Below are 22220 nucleotides of genomic sequence, written 5' to 3'. Positions count from 1 at the left end.
TCAGTTTCCAGTAAACAACTGAAAATGCTCTGCAGAAGAGATCATTTCTACACAGGAGATCATTTGGAAACATGAAAGCATAGGAAGTTTAAACTTGTGAAATAGGCTCATAATTGCTCAACTGGTGGATGATGAAGCAGAGCAAGGATTAAGAAGACATTCTCTGATTGGCAGGATGTGACAAGTTGCTTCCTTACTAAAACACTGTAAATTATCCAGGAAAGAATAGTAACACTTTTCCATGGTAAGAAAAAAAAAGGATTATGGAAGAGCATGAGAATTCTGACATTTGTAGGACAGGAGTCATGTTTTTTTTTACAAAAAATGCAGCAGCATTAAGATTCCCAAAAAGTCTGTTGTATGTAACACACACAAAATGCTGGAGGAACTCTGAGGGGTTCCTGCTGATAGGTCTTGGCCCAAGTCATCGGCTGTATTCTTTTCTTTAGATGCTGCCTGGCCTCCTGAGTTCCTCCAGCATTTTGTGTGTGTTGCTTGGATTTCCAGCATTAGCAGATTCTCTCTTGTTTATGAGTTCATCGTATGTATTGGTTTTTTACCTCTGAACATATGGAGTAGAAAGAGTGAGCAGTTTTTAATTCCTGGGTGTCAATATCTCTAAGGATCTAACCTGGACCCAACATGTCGATGCAGCTACAAAGAAGACATGACAGTGGCTATATTTCATTAGGAGTTTAAGAAGATTTGGTACGTCTGCAAAAACATTCTCAGATTTCGACCAAGATTTCTGTTTGATTAGTGGGTGCTAACCTTGAAGGTGTTCTGTTCATCACTTTATTGTGGTATGTTTAAATTGCATTCACCCCCTAACCCCATCCCAACCATTGCACTGGTCTGACCTTTGCACAATCTTTTCTATTTATGCAGCTCCTAGAGTCATGCTGGCACTTCTGTGAGGTAGAACAGCCTGGCAGCGTAATCAGGTCTGGCATTCTCCACTTTTTCTAAATTTCTCTGATATCAGAGACAGAGGTGAATGCATCAAAATAATTAACAAGTAAAAACATTAATGTAACATGAAAATTAATAAATTCCCTTAAAACAAGTTAACTGACAAAATTGTTAAATTGTTAAAAGTCACACAGCTTTAATAAGATCAATGTCACTGATCAAAAAAGTGGGAACTGGTTTAGATGGCATAACTGTGGCTGTCTTAAGCTGAGGGTGCAACAACAGACAATAGACAATAGGTGCAGAAGTAGACCATTCGGCCCTTCGAGCCTGCACCACCATTCTGAGATCATGGCTGATCATCTACTAACAATACCCGGTTCCTGCCTTGTCCCCATAACCCTTGATTCCCCTATCCATAAGATACCTATCTAGCTCCTTCTTGAAAGCATCCAGAGAATTGGCCTCCACTGCCTTCTGAGGCAGCACGTTCCACACCTCCACAACTCTCTGGGAGAAGAAGTTTCTCCTCAACTCTGTCCTAAATGACCTACTCCTTATTCTTAAACCATGCCCTCTGGTACTGGACTCTCCCAGCATCTGGAACATATTTCCTGCCTCTATCTTGTCCAATCCCTTAATAATCTTATATGTCTCAATCAGATCCCCCCTCAATCTCCTTAATCCCAGCGTGTACAAGCCCAGTCTCTCTACCCTCTCTGCGTAAGACAGTCCGGACACCCCAGGAATTAACCTAGTGAACCTACGCTGCACCTCCTCCACAGCCAGGATGTCCTTCCTTAACCCTGGAGACCAAAACTGCACACAATACTCCAGGTGTGGTCTCACCAGGGCCCTGTACAAGTGCAAAAGGATTTCCTTGCTCTTGTACTCAAGTTCCTTTGTAATAAAGGCCAACATTCCATTAGCCTTCTTCACTGCCTGCTGCACTTGCTCATTCACCTTCAGAGACTGATGAACAAGTACTCCTAGATCTCTTTGTATTTCACCCTTACCTAACTCCACACCGTTCACATAATAATCTGCCTTCCTGTTCTTGCTCACACTTATTCACATTAAACGCCATCTGCCAAGTTTCTGCCCACTCACCCAGCCTATCTAAGTCACCTTGAATTCTCCTAACATCCTCATCACATGTCACACTGCCACCCAGCTTAGTATCATCAGCAAACTTGCTGATGTTATTCACAATGCCTTCCTCTAAATCATTGACGTAAATCGTAAACAGCTGTGGTCCCAATACTGAGCCCTGTGGCACCCCACTAGTCACCACCTGCCATTCCGAGAAAGACCCATTCACTTCCACCCTTTGCTTTCTATCTGCTAACCAGTTTTCTATCCATGTCAATAACCTCCCCCCAATGCCATGAGCTCTGATTTTACCCACCAATCTCCTATGTGGTACCTTATCAAATGCCTTCTGAAAGTCAAGGTACACCACATCCACTGGATCTCTATGGGCACACCTGCCCATTTGGTTCACTGACTTGACCTGGAATCTAACCACCAATCTGTTCTTTAGTTCTGCGTGGAAGAAAGAAGGAGGCACAAAAGTCTAGAACATCTTGATGCTTGATCTCTGTCACCACAATCTACCCTGCTGTGACTTTCATTTGATTATTTGCTTCCGTCCTTTCCCTTCTTTTGTGTGCCTGTACACAAGTAAAATAAATGATTCATCCCTCAGCACCAATAATCAAAATGTTATTCTTTTTCTCTCTCCCAAAGTCAATATGCTTGCAGAGTACTTCTGGTACTTTTTGTATTTTTTTAAACAATTAAACAGGCTGGCTGACAAATGAATGGGTGCTTTACATACAGATGCATACAGTTTGGCTTGGAAAGTGTTGGCTATGATGTGCAGAAGTAAACATTTAAAAAAACAAGCATTCCAATTTCCATTCATTCTGCAACTGCATCATCTGAGTCACAGTAGCCTACATTCTTTTGTCCCTGCAGTCTGCCTTTCCCTTGGCAGTGGGTGACAAATAAGGAATTGTTGAAAATTTTTTATTGTTTTCCAAAAACAGTGCTTGAATCTGAGAAATTTGAGACCAGCTATAGCTTTAATAATGATTAAAGCGAAGAGGGACTAGAACTAGGGGACACGTGCTTTGTTTGGTTATGAACACCATAATAAACATATTAAAATAACCAGTTATGTAATAATTGCAGAAAATTTAATATAGAACAATTGAATAATACCCAGTCAAAAAACACAGTGCCTGTAAAAAGGATTCACCCTCCTTGGAAGTCTTCATGTTTATTGCTTTATAACATTGAATCACATAGGACTTATTTTGGCTTTTTGACACTGATCAAGAGAAAAGACTCTTGTGTCAAAGTGAAAACACACTTCTACAAATTAGTCTAAATTGATTACAATTATTAAACACAAAATAATTGATTGCATACTTACTCCTTCAAGTCAGTATTTAGTAGATGTACTTTTCATAGCAATTACAGTCTTGAGTCTATGTGGATAGGCCTCTATCGACTTTGCACATCTGGACACTGCAATTTTCCCCATTTTTCTTTATAAAACTGCTCAAGCTCTGTCAGATTGCATGGGGATTGTGGGTGTAGAACCATTTTCAAGCCAGTCACAAACCTTCAATAGGATTGAGGTCTGAACTCTGACATGGCCACTCCAGGACTTTAACTTCATTGTTTTTAAGCCATTTCTGTGTAGCTTTGGCTTTATGCTTGGGTCACTGTCTTGCTGGAAATCTTCAAAGTTGCAGTTCTCTTGCAGATTTCCCTCCAGGATTTCCTTGTATTTTGCTGCAGTCATTTTACGCTCTACCTTCACAAGCCTTCCAGGTCCTGCTGCAGTGAAGCATCCCCACAGCATGTTGCAGCCACTACCATGCTTCACAGTAGGGATGGTGCGTTTCTGATGACGTGCTGTGTTTGTTTTATGCCAAACCTACCATTTAGTCTGATGGTCAAAAAGCTCAATTTTGGTTTCATCAGGCCACAGAACCTTCTTCCAGCAGTTTTCTTCATGCCTTCTGGCAAACTTTAGCTGAGATTTCATGTGAGTTTTTTTTTTCCCCTGACAGTGGCTTTCCTTTTGCCATCCTCCCATAAAGCTGCAACTGGGGAAGCACTTGGGCAACAGCTGTTGTATGTGCCATCTCCCCGATCTCAACCACTGAAGCTTGTAAGTCCTCCACAGTTGTCATAGGTTTCTTGATGGCCTGCCCCACTAGTCCCCTACTTGCACGGTCACAGAGTTTTTGAGAACGGCCTGGTCTAGGCAGATTTACATCTGTACCAAATGCCTTCCATCTCTTGGTGATTGACTTAACTGTACTTCAAGGGATAGTCAGTGACTTGGAAATTTTCTTGTATCCTTCTCCTGATGTGCTATTCAATAACCTTTGCTTGGAGTGTTCTTTTGTCTTCACTGTGTAGTTTTTGCCAGGATACTGACTCACCGCAGATGTACCTTCCTGATACAGGCATATTTTTAATGCAATCGAAACACCTTGACTGCAGACATGTCTCCAAAAACAGATCTCTATTTAACTAATTATGTGACTCCCAAAACCATTTGGCTGCACCAGTAAAGATCTGGTGTGTCATATTAAAGAGGGTGAATACGTCTGCAATCAATTATTTTGTGTTCTATATTTGGAGTTCATTTAGATCACTTCGTAGAGATCTGTTTTCACTTTGACACGAAGGAGTCTTTTTCTGCCCGTCAGTGTTACAACCAATTAAATCCATTGTGATTCAATGTTGTAAAACAACAAAACATATAAACTACCAAGGGGGCTGAATACCTTTTATATGCACTGTATATAGTGTTGACATTGAACAGCGAACACATAGCTGACGTCACACTAACCTGCTGTGGTTTTCTCAATGTTGCCATCCTCACTCTTCTGCCAGATGGGTGTGGATTTACCACTACCACTGCCCTCATTAAAGCTCAGACGATCAACTGACCCAGGAGACCTCCGGTTAAGACCAAATCTGTAGACGGAAATGAAGAAAAGGAACAGGATTACTGGCTTGTGAAGTAAACAATTAGGTCACTAAATTATATTTCAAAGCAGTTAATTTCTGTATTATTGACAATGTTTTTCAAAAGATGAACAAGATGGTCATACTTTTCTTAATTACCAGATTAAAATTTGTTCTCCATTATCTTATTCCAGAATCTTTACTACATCAACGAATGCTATTTACAATTTCGAGTGATTGTGCTGGAGTTCTGAAGGACAGCCGAAATGTTGGAACTGTGCACCCAATAGCCATCCTGGCAACTGATTCCAGACCTTCGTTATCATCCTCTGTGAAAAAGATGCCCCTCAGACTTTCTTTAAATTTCTCTTTGAACCCTGCGCTTCTTCCTCTACACTCATGACTGCATAAGCTAGGCACAGTTTAAACACTATCTCTAAATTTGCTGATAAACCTCTGCTGTTTAGTCATAATTTAGACTTCAATCCATCAATTGTGACATTTCAGAAAGCCTGGGCTATGCAATTAGCTTGAAGCATTATTAATAGTTAATCTAGACAGCATAGCAATATGACAATATAACAAACAGAATTACTGGCAACATTTTCTAAATAGTTTGAATATGTATGTATATTTGTTTGAGTTGGCACTACTAATACATAGTTTATATACAATTGTCAAGCCTTCTGCAGTTTTCTTTATTTATTGACTTTAGGCACATTATTTCTATTTTAAATAAAATATTTTTGCAATAAAAACACATTTCCTTTCAATATTCAACAACATGTTGCTGGATTATGGGCAACTGCTGCCAGCGATGATATAAACCTTTGTCAAGGAAATCATACAGCGAAACAAAAAAAATCAACTTATTTAACATTTTTAGGAGAGAGGGAAGGAGCTAATGATTACAAACAGTGTTTCTTCCAGTGTTTTCCCCTTCCCCACCATTGAAATTGCTTTGTTGTAAGTTATCAAAGTTTAAATAATCATCCTGGAGATTAAATTGTACATGGGGTACCTATGAGAAGAATATAATTATTATACACATTTTCCATCCAGATTTATAAAATCAATGCATGGAGGAGATCGGTGTTGTGCAACTTCACAGTACAAAATCTCAAATGATCATTTTGATTATTTCAATTGGCTAATAGGTTTAACAAAACCTATGCTTCTGTTACCAAACTGAAGGAACTGTACCCAGACTAATGTGGTTGTTCATGGAAAATACATAAATAACTAGTATTAAAAGTACATAAATAGCAACATTAAATAGACTAGACTTTTCCCACAGATTTGCAGCTGTGTAGCTCATTTGCACATTCCAAAATAATCAGTAATGCTATGTGCTAGACAAGCATCTCAAGAACTGATTGTCTAAAAATGATGCGAAAGAGAAAAAAAACTTAGGAGGTTGTTCGTCATGTCCATTTGATGATCTTCATAATAGATTACACATTTTTGGCAAACAGCACACAGGGATTCATCAAACAGATTCTGAGATAGTGGGGTATCACACAATAGATGTTTGAAACCACCCAAAGGGTTTATAGGAACACCAGCTGCCTTAATTCTTTATAATACACTTCTGACTGAAACGGAAGAAAGAGCAGATGATATGGCCTCTCAAGTTTGTGAGCCATTAATAAGATTATGCTTGCACTTGGCCTCAGCCTCATTTTTCTTCTATTCTCTGTCAGCTTAGTCCAATAATTTACCTCAGACTTGAATATATTCAAAGTCTGAGTTCCCGTGGCTTTCCTGAAGTACAGAGTATCTTTTGAGAAGAAATTCCACCTCTCCCCACCCCCACTCAATTTTAGTCTTAAGAAGGTGAGACGATGGTTCTTAGTTTTCAATCTTCCCAAGGACCCTTCTTAGAATTTGACATTTCAATAAAATCATGTCTCATTCTTCTAATCTTGAGTAGGCACAGGCACAACCCAATCAAACTTTTGTTCCATACCAATCCCTTCATTTCAGGAATCAACATACTGACTCTCCTTTGACCTGCCTCTAATGGAAGTATATCGTTCTTAAGTAAGGTCACCAGAACTGTGCACAGTACCCAAGTATAGTTTTAACAAAACCTTATATAATTATAGCGACCATCTATTGTAACCATATGTACTATTTGTGCGATGTGTGGTGCACTGTGTGCTGTGTGCAATATGTTTTGCACCTTGGCCCTGGAGGAACACGGTTTCGTTTGGCTATATTCATGTATGGTTGAATGATAATTAAATATGAATTTGAAGATCTCCTTACTTTTGTACACCCTCTCTTTTGCCCTCATAATTACTAAATGTACTTCATGCTAACTTAAGTGTTTCCTGTACAAGAACACTCAGATCCATCTGCACTGCAGCGTTCCTTAGGCCCTGCTCACTGCAGCAATCTTCTTCCCTCCAACCGCAAAAACTCACACTTTTCCTTATTATACTCTATCTGTCAAATCTTTTCCACTGAATTATTTATCTATTTATTTGCAGTCAATGCCCTCTTCATCATTTGATTTCCCAACTACCTTTGCATCCTCAATAATTGTGAAGAACTATACTTTATCCCTTTATCCATATAGAGACTGTTAATGGTTGAACCCAGCACTGATCTCTATAGCACCTCATCAGTTTTAGCTTGATAAGTTCGGATGCAGATCACCGTGCCCAAGAGACCAATATCTGCCAATGTCGATCAAAGCCTTAATGAACTTGTGAATGAGAATCAATTCATAGGAAGTGGGAAGTAATGAAATAAACCAGCATTTACTGCCTATCTTTGAAGTGGGTGTATTGAGTGATCACTTTGAATTTCTGGAACTCAACTCATTTGATTAGCCTGTGGACGAAGACAGTGATAAGGTCTGAAGCAGAGCAGCTCACGAAGAGCCCAAACTGTTTTGCAGACGCTGGATGATTAAACAGAAATTGATTTGATATTAATGACCATTTTCATCATTTTGCTGAAGGGTGTTGGTATTTGGTTGGATTAGATCTGTCCTGATTTTTAAAAGTGCAACAATTTCCCCACATTGTCAGTGAGGTAGTCCAGAAGACTGTCTAGTTATGAACCACAAGTATTTGGCACTGCAGCCAAGTTGTGTAGGTTCCAACACACTTTCGTTTATGACTGCACCTCTGGAAGGTGTGATTTGAATTGGTGGTAGGCTGCTTTGTGTGGGAAACTTTGATTGATCACCTAACACCCAAGATTGTCTCTTGTATGCAAGTCCTAGATTCTGCCATCATTTAGGATGGAGACAATCATGATGAGAACTCCTCCCACTGGTTAATCAACCATCCTCCATCATTTCTGGCTGAATGTGGCATGATTGCAGAGGTTTTATCTGATGAGATGTAAGAAAGCTTTTGAGATCAGCTGCAAGAAAATTAGTGCTACTGTACTGATGTTTAGCTTCACCAGTTTGACACCTCATTAATCTCTTACCTCTCCCCCATCTCTGGCTTGATGTGACTGGGATTTTAAATACATTTTTCTGCCTCTCTCAGGTGATTACATATGGTTTCTGAGTTGGAAAACAAATGCATACAGGATGTTGCACAATACATTACAGTTGTTTTTTTTTAAACACGTTGAATGGCCTACACTCTCATTCCTGCCTTATACTATTTCATGTTCATGTTAAAATGTGCAGAGTGCGTGACCAATGCAGAAAGTGAGGAGGCACTACTCTTTATTTTCTCCCTCATTAAATATAAATTCTGCTTAGGCTACCAATATTTTGTTGCACATCTATACTGGACTCAAAAAGGATGATGCTAGGCAGCCTTGAGTGTGCACTCATGGCACAAAACTACTTATAATTCAGCATAACCTTGGATCTAATTCAGGAAGCTAATAACAATTTTGCAATCAAGATTCTTAAATATGATGATTCCCAAATCCACATAGGTTAGCAAATAAAGAAGTTCCCCATGAATCCATCCCAAGATTAAATTTGGCAAGTAGTCATTGTGATTCAGTAACTAAACTCACAGGTTAGCTGACAAGATGGACAGAATTGGTTTTCTGATATTCAGGTAAATATTGGCTCAATTTTGTCCCAATATTTTTTATTACCCTTCTTCTACCAAGAAAAATGTGATATATTCATTCAAATACATGAATACTTAACTAAACACTTAAAACTGGCATTTATGCACACTGTTCTCAAATACTAATTATACATTCTCAATTGTCAACTGAGTCACAAATATTATTCCAATTTTATTACTTGTTAAAGATAGTCATCAAGGTCTTCGAAAGGATGTCTTTCTCTTCATTGACCTATTTTGTTCAAAGTTCAAAATAAATTTAATGTATATGCTACCATATACTACCTTGTGATTCATTTCCTTGCAAGTATTTACAAAGGAAAAAATAAATACAATAGAATTTAAAAAACTATAATCAGACAAATGCTGACAGACAACCAATATGTAAAAGACAAATGGTGCAAATAAAACAATATTGAAAACAAGAGTTGTAAAAGGTCATAGAATTAGAGTAGTGATGATTGAATTTATTCATTCCAATTCAGCACCTGATAGCTGTAGAGTAATAACTGTTCCTGAACTTGGTGGTGTAGAATCTAAGGCGTCTGTACCTCCTGCACAATGGTATTGAGAAGGGCCATGGTGCAGATGGTGGGGATTTTTGATGACGGATGCTGCTTCAGTGCTTTGATAGTGAGTGTCTTTAATGATTGATGGTAACTATTGTTTAAAAATCAGTGATCTATTTCATCACCTGAGGACACAGGTTATGGGAATACAGTACATATAGATGGGATTATTTTTACTGTGGTTGGTAGGATTGAGAAGATCACAGGAAAAACACATGGACGGTACAATAAAGACAAGAGTTAAGACAATGATTGAGTGTAGGAGAGCAAAAGGGAGCATGAAGATGACGTACACAGAGGTGGAGCACGAGGTCAGCAGGTATGGGAAAGGCTGCAAAAGCAGCAGGATGAAGGACAAAGTGAGAGGAGGAGGGAAGAAATAGATGTTGGAAAAGATGGGAGACAGAGCAAAAGAACAAACAAAGGTCACGAGATTAAAATAATGGAGTGAAAACAAGAATGAGAAAGTAAGAGCAAATGAAAGGAAGTTAGTAAGAAAAATGAGAGAGAGAGAAAAAAGAATTCATGTAAAAAAAATTTTTTTTAATTGCAAAATACACACAAGGTTATTGGTGCTAGGCCAGCTGAGGGCAGGAGATCAGTATTGTATATCGTGATGAGAGTTACTTTATTGAATGACAGATAAATATTGGCATCATGAGTTTGGAGCGATCTACTGTGTCTACAGTAGACCCTGTGTGGATTACTTCTGAAGGATTGCCTAGCATGCAATTAGTGGGTGCAAGCAGCACATGAATTATTTCTACTTTATTTCAGTCTAATGTCAGAGCCAACAATTAACAGGAAATGAGTACCTAACAGCAGATATCCATCACATCAGTCTCTCAGTTAGTCTGCTCAGCAGGGCACAGGCAATTTGTACTAACTGAACACTGCTCTTTAATGTACTGCCAGGGGCTGCCAACTGAATGACTAACTGCGATTAGACGTACCCATCAGGGATGGACTTTTGCCTTCGATGGCTGCCACCGCCGGATCCTGCATCACTGGAAGAAGATAGATTGCTGGGAGAATTGCGGCTATGCTGGTTTCGTCCCATAGAGACCGATGCTGCTGAGACATAAGGACTGTCCATTGAAGATATCAACCTGCAGCGGTCAATAGGAGGCAAACAACTGTTATATTTGAGTTCAAATAACTCCTTCTTCTCTTCCCAATACATTTTCCAGAATAAAATTGTTATCTATTTTAAGAATAAAAATGAAAACAAATATTGTATCACCTTTGTGTCTTAAAGTTCCCTTTTCTCACAACCTACTCCTGAAGACGCTGGTGGTTGTTGTTTACCTACTCTTCTCCATATACGTACGCTGTACAGTTAAAGTTGCATCATACAGACTCTGACCAGTGGAGTGGTGTCACAGCAACGTCAGTAAGACAAAAGAGCTGACTGTGGACTTCAGGAAGGGTAAGATGAAGGAACACATACCAATCCTCATAGAGGGATCAGAAGTGAAGAGAGTGAGCAGTTTCAAATTCCTGAGTGTCGAGATCTCTGAGGGCCCAACATATTGATGCAGTTGTAAAGAAGGCAAGACAGCGACTCTACTTCATTAGGAGTTTGAAGAGATTTGGTACGTCAACAAATACACTCAAAAACTTCTATAGATGTGCCATGGAGAGCATTCTGACAGGCTGCATCACTGTCTGGTATGGGAGGGGGAGCTACTGCACAGGACCGAAAGAAGCTACAGAGGGTTGTAAGTTTAGTTGGCTCCACCTTGGGTGCTAGCCTACAAAGTACCCAGGGCATCTTCAAGGAGTGGTGTCTCAGAAAGGCAGCATCCATTATTAAGGACCGCCAGCACCCAGGGCATGCCCTTTTCTCACTGTCACCATCAGGTAGGAGATACAGAAGCCTGAAGGCACACACTCAGCGATTCAGGAACAGCTTCTTCCCCTCTGCCATCCAATTCTTAAATGGACATTGAACCCGTGAACACTACCTCACTTTTTAAATATATATTCTGCTTTTGCACATTTTTTAATCTATTCAATATACATGCACTGTAATTGATTTATTTATTATTATTTTATTATTATATTTTTCCTCCTCCTTCTACATTATGTATTGCATTGAACTGCTGCTGCTAAGTTAACAGATTTCATGACACATGCTGGAGCTAATAAACCCGATTCTGATTCTGACTGCTGTTTTGGGCTCTCAATGGAGGTGAAGGAGATGGAAAGCATTTCTTCCACTTGCAGGATATGTGCCAGGAGGGAGATAGTGGGGATGGACGAATAGACAAGGGAATCAGAGAGAGTGAGAGACAGCAATCACTGTGGAAAGCAGTGAGTGGGGATGGGGGTGGTGTTAAAGGTGTGTTTGGTGGTAGGATCCGTTGAAAGTGGTGGAAGTTGTGGAGAATAATGTGCTGGATGCAGAAGTTCATGATGTGGCAGGCATGGGAAGGACCATCCTTCTTAGGGCAGTGGGAAAATGGAGTGAAGCTGGCTGTCCGAGAAATGACGAGATGCAGCTAAAGGCAACATCAATGGTGGAGGAAACTCCACTTATTGAAAGGAGGACAACATCTCCAATATTCTAGAAAGGAAAGGCTCATTCTGGGAACAGGTGCAGTAGAGACGGAGGAACTAGGAAAAGGGAACAGCATTTTTACAAGTCAGAGGGTGGAAAGAAGTATAGTGAAAATAGCCGAGAGAGCCAGTAGGTTTAGAAAAGATATCAGTCGGCAACCTGACTCCAGAGATCGAGAAAGGAAGAGAGGTGTTAGAAACGGCCCAAGTGAATCTGAGTAGAAAGTCAAAATGCATCCAATTATTATTGTTGCTTGATCTGATTTCAGTTTATTGCAGTTTTGGTAATACTAATTTCCTTTATTAAATAAAGCATAACGTGGTTTATGTTTCAGTTTATTGCACACCAGCTTGATGTCAGCTATTTGAGATATAATCAATCCTTTAATATCGAGCAGGAAAGAAACACTTAGTATTCATCTGATGAAATGAAAAGAGGTAATGCACTGCCTGAGTAAATATGAGTGGACCAGGTTGCAGTTATGTTTCCATACACAACATCCCCTCACGAGATAGACTTGCAATCCTACTAAATGATACCAACTGCATTCTGAGTAAAAAGAATTATTACTCAAATCTTCTAAGCCTTGCTTTAAATCACTGCTATCTGGTTATGGGGGTGGGCGGGTACGTTTCTCGCTGTGTATCCTGAGCATACCCTAAAGTTTTGTTTATCATAACCAGCTTCCTCCACTCCAAAGTAAACAAACTCAGACTATCCTGAACCTTGCCATAACTGAAAAGTTGCACTCCAAGTGACTACCTGGCAATTATCCTTAGTAAATTCTCTAGTGGAATCTCATGCTATTTTGTAGCAATTAGAACTGCACACAGTACTCCAGCTGTGGCCAAACTAATGGTTTACATAGATGTGCTCTAACCTTCCTGCTCTTGTATCCCACACTTCATATGGGTTTCATTGAAAAATGATAAACATACTGCAAAGTCAAAATGTACATACACCAAAAAGTAGACAAATAGTAAAATACTTCACAATGTTTGCTTTAGATGTCATCACAAGCCTTCAGGCTGTCCAGCCTTCTTAAACAAATATATCACTCAGTCCACAGAGCTTTTTGAGGCAAGTGGAAGTCACTGCTGTCAGCAAGCCTGATCTGAGAAACAACAAACACAAGCAATCTCTACCTCCACACTGCAATACACAAACCCCCAAAAAATATGTTCAGTCTAACCTCACCTGGTGATCTGTTCAAGTTTCATCAAAAAACAGATTTTAAGAGAAAAGAATGAAGTTTAATTAATCCATTTCAAAGTTGAGTTATGGAAAGGATCAAAAAATAATTAGTGCCCCCCCCCCACTACATCATAAACTCCTTTTCCATTTTCTAAGTTGTTACCAAAGAGTTAAAACCATCCCAATTGCCTTAAAACAGCAGAGGGCTCCTATTAAATTCTGCAAAATTGAAGCATTTCTCTGGGCTTCAGACCAAAACAATACACAGGTCAAGAGTATTTTGCTGTTAGAGAGCTCAAAAACGGTAACCACTCACCATAAAAGTGTTTACTGAACTTGTTCATATAAACATTCCGTTTTTGTTAAATATATTACATAATCCTTAGTAACCAACAAAAAAGAATCTTTGATAGACTTCTTCATTCACATTAATTCCAATCTCTGCCAAGGGCTTGTATGATTGGAAATTTATTTTTGAATGAAAAGATAAATGTGAAAATATTATTGGTTAAAATTAAAATAGTCAATTATTTGTAGTAAATAACCCTCAAGGTTATTTTACTGAATGTCAGATAATGTTGTGCAAAAAACAAAAAAAAAGCATATAAGCTAAAAAGAGGGCATATAATATAGCAAAAATTAGTGGGAAGGTTTTAAAAACCAACAGGAAGCAACTAAAACAGCCATAAAGTAAGAAAAGATAAAATATTGGTAAGCTAGCCAATAATATAAAAGAGGACACAAATTATTTTTTCCAGATATATAAAGAGTAAAAGAGAGACAAGAGCTGATATTGGACCACTGGAAAATGACACAGGAGAGGTAGTAAAAGGGCACAAAAAAATGGAGGTCAAACTGAATAAGTATTTTGCGTCAGTCTTCCTACGGAGGGCATGAGCAGAATGCCAGAAATGCGAGGTCGGGGCTGGAAGTGAATATCATAGCTAAGGAGAAAGTGCTTCAGAAGCTTAAAGAGTCTGAAAGTAGATAAGTCGCTAGGACCAATAGACTATACCCCATGATTCTGAAAGAGGTAGCTGAAGGGATTGTAGAGGCATTCGTAATGATCTTTCAAGTATCACTTAGATTCTGCAATGGTTCCGGAGGGCTGGAATACATCAAATGTTATTCCACTCTTTAAGAAAGGAGAGAGGCAGAAGAATGGAAATTATAGAACAGTTAGTCTGACTACAGTGGCTGGAAAGATGTTGGCGTCGATTACTAAGGATGACGTTTCAGAGTACTTGATAACATAGACTGAATTCAACATGGTTTCAAAAAAGGGAAATCTTGCCTGACAAATTTGTTGTGATTCATCAAAGAACTTGCAGGCAGGATAGGCAAAGGAGAGTCAGTGTATGTTATTTGGATTTTCAGAAGGCCTTTGACAAGGTGCCACACGGGGCTGCTTAACAGGATGAAAGGCACATAGTATTACAGGAAAGATACTGGCCTAGACAGAAGATTGTCTGACTGGCAGGAGGCAATGAGTGGGAATAAAGGGTGAGCTTTTCTGGTTGGCTGCTGGTGACTAGTGCTGTGCAACAGAAGTTGGTGTTGGGATTGCTTCTTTTCACGTTATACGTCAATGATTTGGATGAAGGAATTAATGGCTTTCTGACCAAGTTTGTGGACAATACAAAGATAGTTGGAGGGGCAGGTAGTGTTGAGGAAGCAGGGTGCCTGCCAGAGGTCTCAGACGGGGGGGAAATGAGCAACGAAGTGGCAGATGGAATATTGTGTAGGGAAGTGCACGTTCATGCACTCAGGCAGAAGGAATAAAGGAGTAGACCGTTTTCTAAATGTGGAGAAGATTCAAAAATCAGGTGCAAAATGACCTTGGAGTCTTCATGCAGGATTCCCTAAAGGTTAAACCTTGCAGTTTAAGTTGATGGTAAGGAAGCAAATGTAAGGTTAGCATTCATTTCCAGAGGACTAGAATATGAAAGCACGGATGTAATGCTGAGGTTTTATAAGGCACTGGTCAGACTGGTCAGACTGCACTTGGAGTATTGTGAGCAATACTCTTATCTAAGATGTACTGGCATTGGAGAGGGTCCAGTAAAGGTGCACGAGAATGATCCCAGGAATGAGAGGGTTAACATGAGGAACATTTGATAGGTCTGGGCTCATACTTGCTAGAATTTAGAAGATTGGCCCGTGGGGCGGGGGTGGGGGGGGGGAGATCTCATTTAAACCTATCAAATATTGAAAGGCCTAAATAAAGTGGATGTGGCGAGGATGTCTTGGACCAGAGGGCACAGCCTCAGGGTTGAGGGGCATCCATTTAGAACAGAGATGAGTAATGATTTCTTTAGCCAGAGGGTGGTGAATCTAGGGAATTCATTGCCACAGACGGTAGTGCAAGCCAAGCCACTGGGCATATTTAAGGCGGGGGCTGATAGATTCTATATTAGTAAGGGTGTCTAAAGTTATGGGTAGAAGGCAGGAAAATGGGGTTGAGAGCGATAATAAATCGGGCCGGCAATGACATCAGCGCCGGACTCTGGAACGAAAGTTCCCGGGTACGAATCCAGTCAGGGACGCTCCCGATTACGCTTTCCACCCGTGCCGGGTTGAGTGTCAAGATCGCAACTCAACCTCGTAAAATAAAAGGAAAAATACCGCGAAATGCCTGTATGAGGAATGGCACGCCACACAGTCTCTGGCTCTGTGCCTTGTAAAGGCATGAAAAAAAAGACATCGTCCCACCAACATCGCACACAGACAGACGCACACGCCAGAAAAAAAGCGATAATAAATCAGCCATGATGGAATCGTGGAGCAGACTCAATGGACTGAATGGCTTCATTCTGCTCCTATGTCTTATGGTCTAAATCAAAATATATTAACACAGCTAAATTTCAGCAAAGTCATCTTCAGGAATAATACATTACTCTAAAGAAAAAAAAAAGCATGTTTATATTCAATGTGCTTACTTCCCTGGAAATCCAATTATAATATAAATCACCATTTATACTACTTTTCAAGATATACGTAAAAGTATCTTTTCCCAGCCAGATTAATTTACTATTCATTCAGCACACTTCATTCAATTTAATTATAACATGTCAAAACTTAAGATTCTTTACACTCCAATCTCTTCGATTACGCAAACACTTTCTCCATTTACTATGATGTTAGGATTCATAAAAATGATTGCTTCCGTGCTCCTTGGAATACATTTGAACGGTTATTAAGACAAGCCAATCAATTTGATGACTTTTGTTTGAAATACTTTATCCTGTTTATAACTTTACGAAACTAAATTTGACTGACCCCGAAGACTGTGGCTTTAAATTTCTGTCAGAACAGAATTAACTTATTCTAGCCAAGGAATGAGCGTCAGATGATAATACTATCAATACCATTCAAATAGATTAAAATAAGCCACATTTCCTGCTTCTTACTAAATGGTGATTTCATGTCTGGCAAGAATGATATTGACTTGGTTTAGCCATTCACTTCCCCACTTATCTATCAAGTCACTACTGGTATAATGAGTATTTAGTTGTGTTATGGCATGGTGCCTTAGGCACCACATTCCAAACATGGAGATTTAAGTTTTCTGCATTGCCAAGATAGGCTCTTTAAATAGAAACAAAAAGATCCATTTGGTGTAAGATCTTCCACCTTCCACTATTATTTTATTTTGTCTAAAAGCAAAGGAATTCATGGATAAGCTTTTAAAAAAAAAATTGATATCTGGTAGAAGTGCTAAAGATTATACTTTATACTTTATTGTTGCCAAACAATTGATACTAAATGTACAATCATCACAACGATATTTGATTCTGCGCTTTCCGCTCCCTGGATTACAAATATTAAATATCAAAAATAGTAAAAATAAGTAAATATTAAAAATTTAAATTATAAATCATAAATAGAAAATAGAAAAATGGAAAGTAAGGTAGTGCAAAAAAACCGAGAGGCAGGTCCGGATATTTGGAGGGTACGGCCCAGATCCGGGTCAGGATCCATTCAGCAGTCTTATCACAGTTGGAAAGAAGCTGTTCCCAAATCTGGCCGTACGAGTCTTCAAGCTCCTGAGCCTTCTCCCGGAGGGAAGAGGGATGAAAGGTGTGTTGGCTGGGTGGGTCATGTCCTTGATTATCCTGGCACTGCTCCGACAGCGTGCGGTGTAAAGTGAGTCCAAGGGCAGAAGATTAATTTGTGTGATGTGCTCCGCCGTGTTCATGATCTTCTGCAGCTTCTTCCGGTCTTGGACAGGACAACTTCCATACCAGGTTGCGATGCACCCTAGAAGAATGCTTTCTACGGTGCATCTATAAAAATTAGTGAGAGTTTTTGGGGACAGGCCAAATTTCTTTAGCTTTCTCAGGAAGTAAAGGCGCTGGTGGGCCTTCTTGGCAGTGAACCCTGCTTGGTTGGACCAAGTCAGGTCATTTGTGATACTGACCCCAAGAAACTTAAAGCTTTTGACCTGTTCCACTTGTGCACCACCGATGTAAATTGGGTCGTACGGTCCACTACTCCTTCTGAATTCAACAACCAATTCCTTCGTCTTGCTGACGTTGAGGGATAGGTTATTGTCTTCGCACCATGCCAACAGGATCTCAATTTTCTCTCTGTACTCAAACTCATCATTACCCGAGATATGGCCTATAATTGTTGTGTCATCAGCAAACTTATATATTGAGTTTGATGGAAACTTGGCTACACAATCATGGGTATATAGTGAGTACACAGCCTTGTGGGGCACCGGTGCTCAGAGTGATTGTAGAGGAGAGCTTGTCCCCTATTTTTACAGCCTGGGTCCTGTCTGTGAGGAAGTTGAAGATCCAGCTGCAGATCTGAGTGCTAAGACCCAGGTTCCGGAGCTTAGGAATCAGTTTATTTGTAATGATGGTATTAAAGGCAGAGCTGTAGTCAATGAAAAGGACCCTTACATATGCGTCTTTATTCTCCAGATGTTCTAAGGAGGAATGTAAGGCCAGAGAAACGGCATCTGCTGTTGACCTGCTGCTCCAGTAGGCGAATTGCAAAGTGTCGAGGTTGACCGGTCAGCTGTGGTTGATGTGTGCCATAACCAATCTCTCGAAGCACTTCACAGCAATTGATCTCAGAGCCACAGGTTGATAGTCATTCAGGCATGCCACCTTGCTCTTCTTCGGCACTGGGATTATCGTTGCCTTCTTAAAACACGAGGGGATCTTAGACTGAAGCAAGAATCAGTTGAAGATGTCAGCAAACACTCCAGCTAGCTTGCTTGCACAGGCCCGGAGAACCCGTCCCGGGACGCCATCTGGGCCCGTCGCCTTCCTTGGATTTATCTTCAGGAAGGCCTTTCTAACGTCCTCCTCGGTGACGATGAATCTTGATGCCACCTTATGTAGAAATTCAAACACGAGGAAATCTGCAGAGGCTGGAAAGATTTCACGCACATCTGCTCTCACTCCATCTTCCTGCCACCCCACTAGGAATAGGGTTCCCCTGGTCCTCACCTACCACCCCACCAGCCTCTGGGTCCAACATACTATTCTCTGTAACTTCCGCCATCTCCAACGGGAACCCACCACTAAGCACATCTTTCCCTCCCCCCCCGGCCACTTTCCGCAGGGATCGCTCCCTACACGACTCCCTTGTCCATTCACCGTCCCCACCCCTCCCTACTGATCTCCCTCCTGGCACTTATCCTTGTAAGCGGAACAAGTGCTACACATGCCCTTACACTTCCTCCCTTACCACCATTCAGGGCCCCAGACAGTCTTTCCAGGTGAGGTGACACCTCACCTGTGAATCGGCTGGGGTGATATACTGCGTCCGGTGCTCCCGATGTGGCCTTCTATATATTGGCGAGACCCGATGGAGACTGGGAGATCGTTTTGCTGAACACCTACGCTCTGTCCGCCAGAGAAAGCAGGATCTCCCAGTGACCACACATTTTAATTCCACATCCCATTCCCATTCTGACATGTCTATCCACGGCCTCCTCTACTGTAAAGATGAAGCCACATTCAGGTTGGAGGAACAACACCTTATATTCTGTCTGGGTAGCCTCCAGCCTGATGGCATGAACATTGACTTCTCTACTTCTGCTAATGCCCCACCTCCCCCTCGTACCCCATCCGTTATTTATATACACACATTCTTTCTCTCACTCTCCTTTTTCTCCCTCTGTCCCTACCCCTTGCCCATCCTCTGGGTTTTTCCCCCCTTCCCCCTTTTACTTCTCCCTGGGCCTCCTGTCCCATGATCCTCTCATATACCTTTTGCCTATCACCTGTCCAGCTCTTGGCTCCATCCTTCCCCCTCCTGTCCTCTCCTATCATTTTGGATCTCCCCCTCCACCTCCCACTTTCAAATCTCTTACTAGCTCTTCCTTCAGTTAGTCCTGACGAAGGGTCTCAGCCTGAAACGTCGACTGTACCTCTTCCTAGAGATGCTGCCTGGCCTGCTGCGTTCACCAGCAACTTTGATGTGTGTTGCTTATGTAGAAATTATTTTCTGCATGTCACTGACATTTGCACTGGGCATCTGAAGTGCTTCTGTAAGTTGCATTGATATATTCAACTACAGAACAGTTAGAAAGACAGTTTTTGAAATCAATGCCATAATTAATTTATTTTCAACAACAGCCATGGTTTGTCTATATTTCATGGCTATCTGAAGACAAAGAATATCAAAGTAGTATTGTACATGCATACTTTGAAATAAAATTAACCTTTGAACCTTCTTTAAAATTTCAACAAACTATATTATCCAGGGAGCAGTCTCAAAACAACCTTGCACTAAGTATCAGCAAGACCAAGATTGTGGACTTCAGGAAGGGGAAGTCAGGAGAACACACACCCATTGAGGGGTCTTATGTGAAGCAGTGAGCAGCTTCAAGTTCCTGGGTATCAACATTTCAGAGGATCCATCTTGGGCCCAAGACATTGATGCAAACATGAAGATGGCATGACAGCAGCTCCACTTCAGCAAAGACTCTTATGAACTTTTACGCATGTACAGTGGAGAGCATTCTCACTGGTTGCTGCATCACCTAGCATGGCAGCTCCAATGTGCAGGATCGCAAAAGGCTGCAGATTGTACACTCAGTCGCTCCATCATGTGCATAACCATCTCCACCATCTAGGACATCTTCAAGAAGCAGTGCCTCAAGGAAACAGCATCCATCATGAAAGACCCTCACAATCTGCAACATGCTCTCTTCTCGTTAATACCATTAGGGAGGAGGTACAGGAGGCTGAAGACCTACACTCAACACTTCAGGAACATCTTCTTACTCTCTACCATCAGATATCTGAACGGTCCATAAGACCATGAACACTACCTTGTTATTCCCCTTTCACATTATTTATTTATTTTTGTAATGCATAGTAATTTATGTCTTGCACTGTACTGCTGCCACAAAACCAAAAATTTCATGACATAGGTCAGTGATAATAAACCTGATTCGGATTCTGAAGTTGCACTGAATCAGAAAGATAAAAAAGTAGACTGTATGGCAATAACCTAATAATAATATGAATGTTTAAACAAAATTAAATTTTAAAACAAATATGCCTTTTTTTAAGCTCATGAAGCTGAGTCTATACAGTGCCTATAAAAAGTATTCATGTCCCTCGTAAGTTTTCATGTTTTAATATTTTACAACATTGAATCGCAGTGGATTTAATTTGTTTTTTTTGAAACTGATCAACAGAAACAGACTCTTTGTGTCAAAGTGAAAATAGATCTTGACAAAGTGATCTAAATTAATTACAAACATAAAACAATAGATTGCATAAGTATTCACCCCCTTCAAGTCAGTGTTTAGTGGATGCACCTTTGGCAGCAATTACAACTTTGAGCTGTGTGGATAGGTCTCTATCAGCTTTGGACATCTGCACACTGTAATTTTCCCCATTCTTCTTTACAAAACCACTCGAGCTCTGTAAGATTGCATGGGGATTGTGAGTGCAGAGCCCTTTTCAAATCCAGCTACAAATTCTCAATTGGATTGAGGTCTGGACTCTGACTTGGCCACTCCAGGACAGTAACTTTGTTTTTTTAAGCCATTCCTGTGTAGCTTTGGCTTTCTGCTTCAAGTCATTGATTTGCTGGAAAACAAATCTCCCAAGTCACAGTTCTTTTGCAGACTGCATCAGGTTTTCCTTCAGGATTTCCCTGTATTTTGCTGCAGTCATTTTACCCTCTACCTTCACAAGTCTTCCGGGGCCTGCTGCAGTGAAGCATCCCCACAGAATGATACAGCCTCCACCATGCTTCACAGTAGGGATGATGTGTTTTTGATGATATGCCGAACATTTATTCTGATAGCTAAAAAACTTAATTTTGCTTTCATCAAACCATAAAACTTTCTACCAGCTGACTTCAGAGTCACCCACATGCCTTCGGGCAAACTCTAGCTGTGATTTCATGTGAGTTTTTTCCCCCAACAGTGGCTTTCTCTTTGCCACTTTCCCATAAAGCTGCAACAGGTGAAGCAACCGGGTAACAGCTATTGTATGCGCAGTCTCTCCCATCTCAGCCTCTGAAGCTTGTAACTCCTCCATAGTTGTCGTAGGCCTCTTGGTGGCTTATCTCACTAGTCCACTTCTCGCACGGTCACTCAGCTTTTGAGGACGGCCCGTTCTAGGCAGATTTATAGCTGTTCCATAGTCTTTTATTTCTTGACAATTGACTTAACTGTACTCCAAGGAATATTCGGTGACTTGGAAATGTTCTTATATCTATCTCCTGACAGAGGAGTGCCCCAAAGAATGAATGACAGTTAAAAGTTAGAACCCCGAAGCACCTGCAGCTCCCCTTCCCATGCATAAGCAACAGCAAAGTAACGACCTCCCCTCCCCCACCACCAAAAAAAAAGCATCTGCACCCTCCACCAGAGCACTTAAACTTGCAGCAAAGCATCAATAAAGACACAGACTTGCAGTACCCCAAAGACTACTCATTGACCCG

At 40.6% G+C, this 22220-nt stretch overlaps 1 protein-coding gene across 12 annotated transcripts in view; it reads right to left on the bottom strand.

The window, feature by feature from the left end:
• sipa1l1 (signal-induced proliferation-associated 1 like 1) overlaps nt 1–22220 on the bottom strand; it is a 444836-nt gene that overhangs the window by 58202 nt on the left and 364414 nt on the right. For all 12 annotated transcript variants that reach the window (XM_063052303.1, XM_063052359.1, XM_063052321.1 and 9 more), the window contains 2 exons: nt 10489–10644; nt 4790–4917 (listed from right to left, as the gene is read on the bottom strand). In XM_063052303.1, coding sequence (XP_062908373.1) covers nt 4790–4917; nt 10489–10644 — 284 coding nt within the window. The remainder of the gene's footprint in view (nt 1–4789; nt 4918–10488; nt 10645–22220) is intronic.

Source organism: Mobula hypostoma, chromosome 1 (genome assembly GCF_963921235.1).
Source record: "Mobula hypostoma chromosome 1, sMobHyp1.1, whole genome shotgun sequence".
NCBI lineage: Eukaryota > Metazoa > Chordata > Chondrichthyes > Myliobatiformes > Myliobatidae > Mobula > Mobula hypostoma.
The sequence above is the reverse complement of the archived record's forward strand: the minus strand, read 5'-3'. Positions and strand labels throughout refer to the sequence as shown.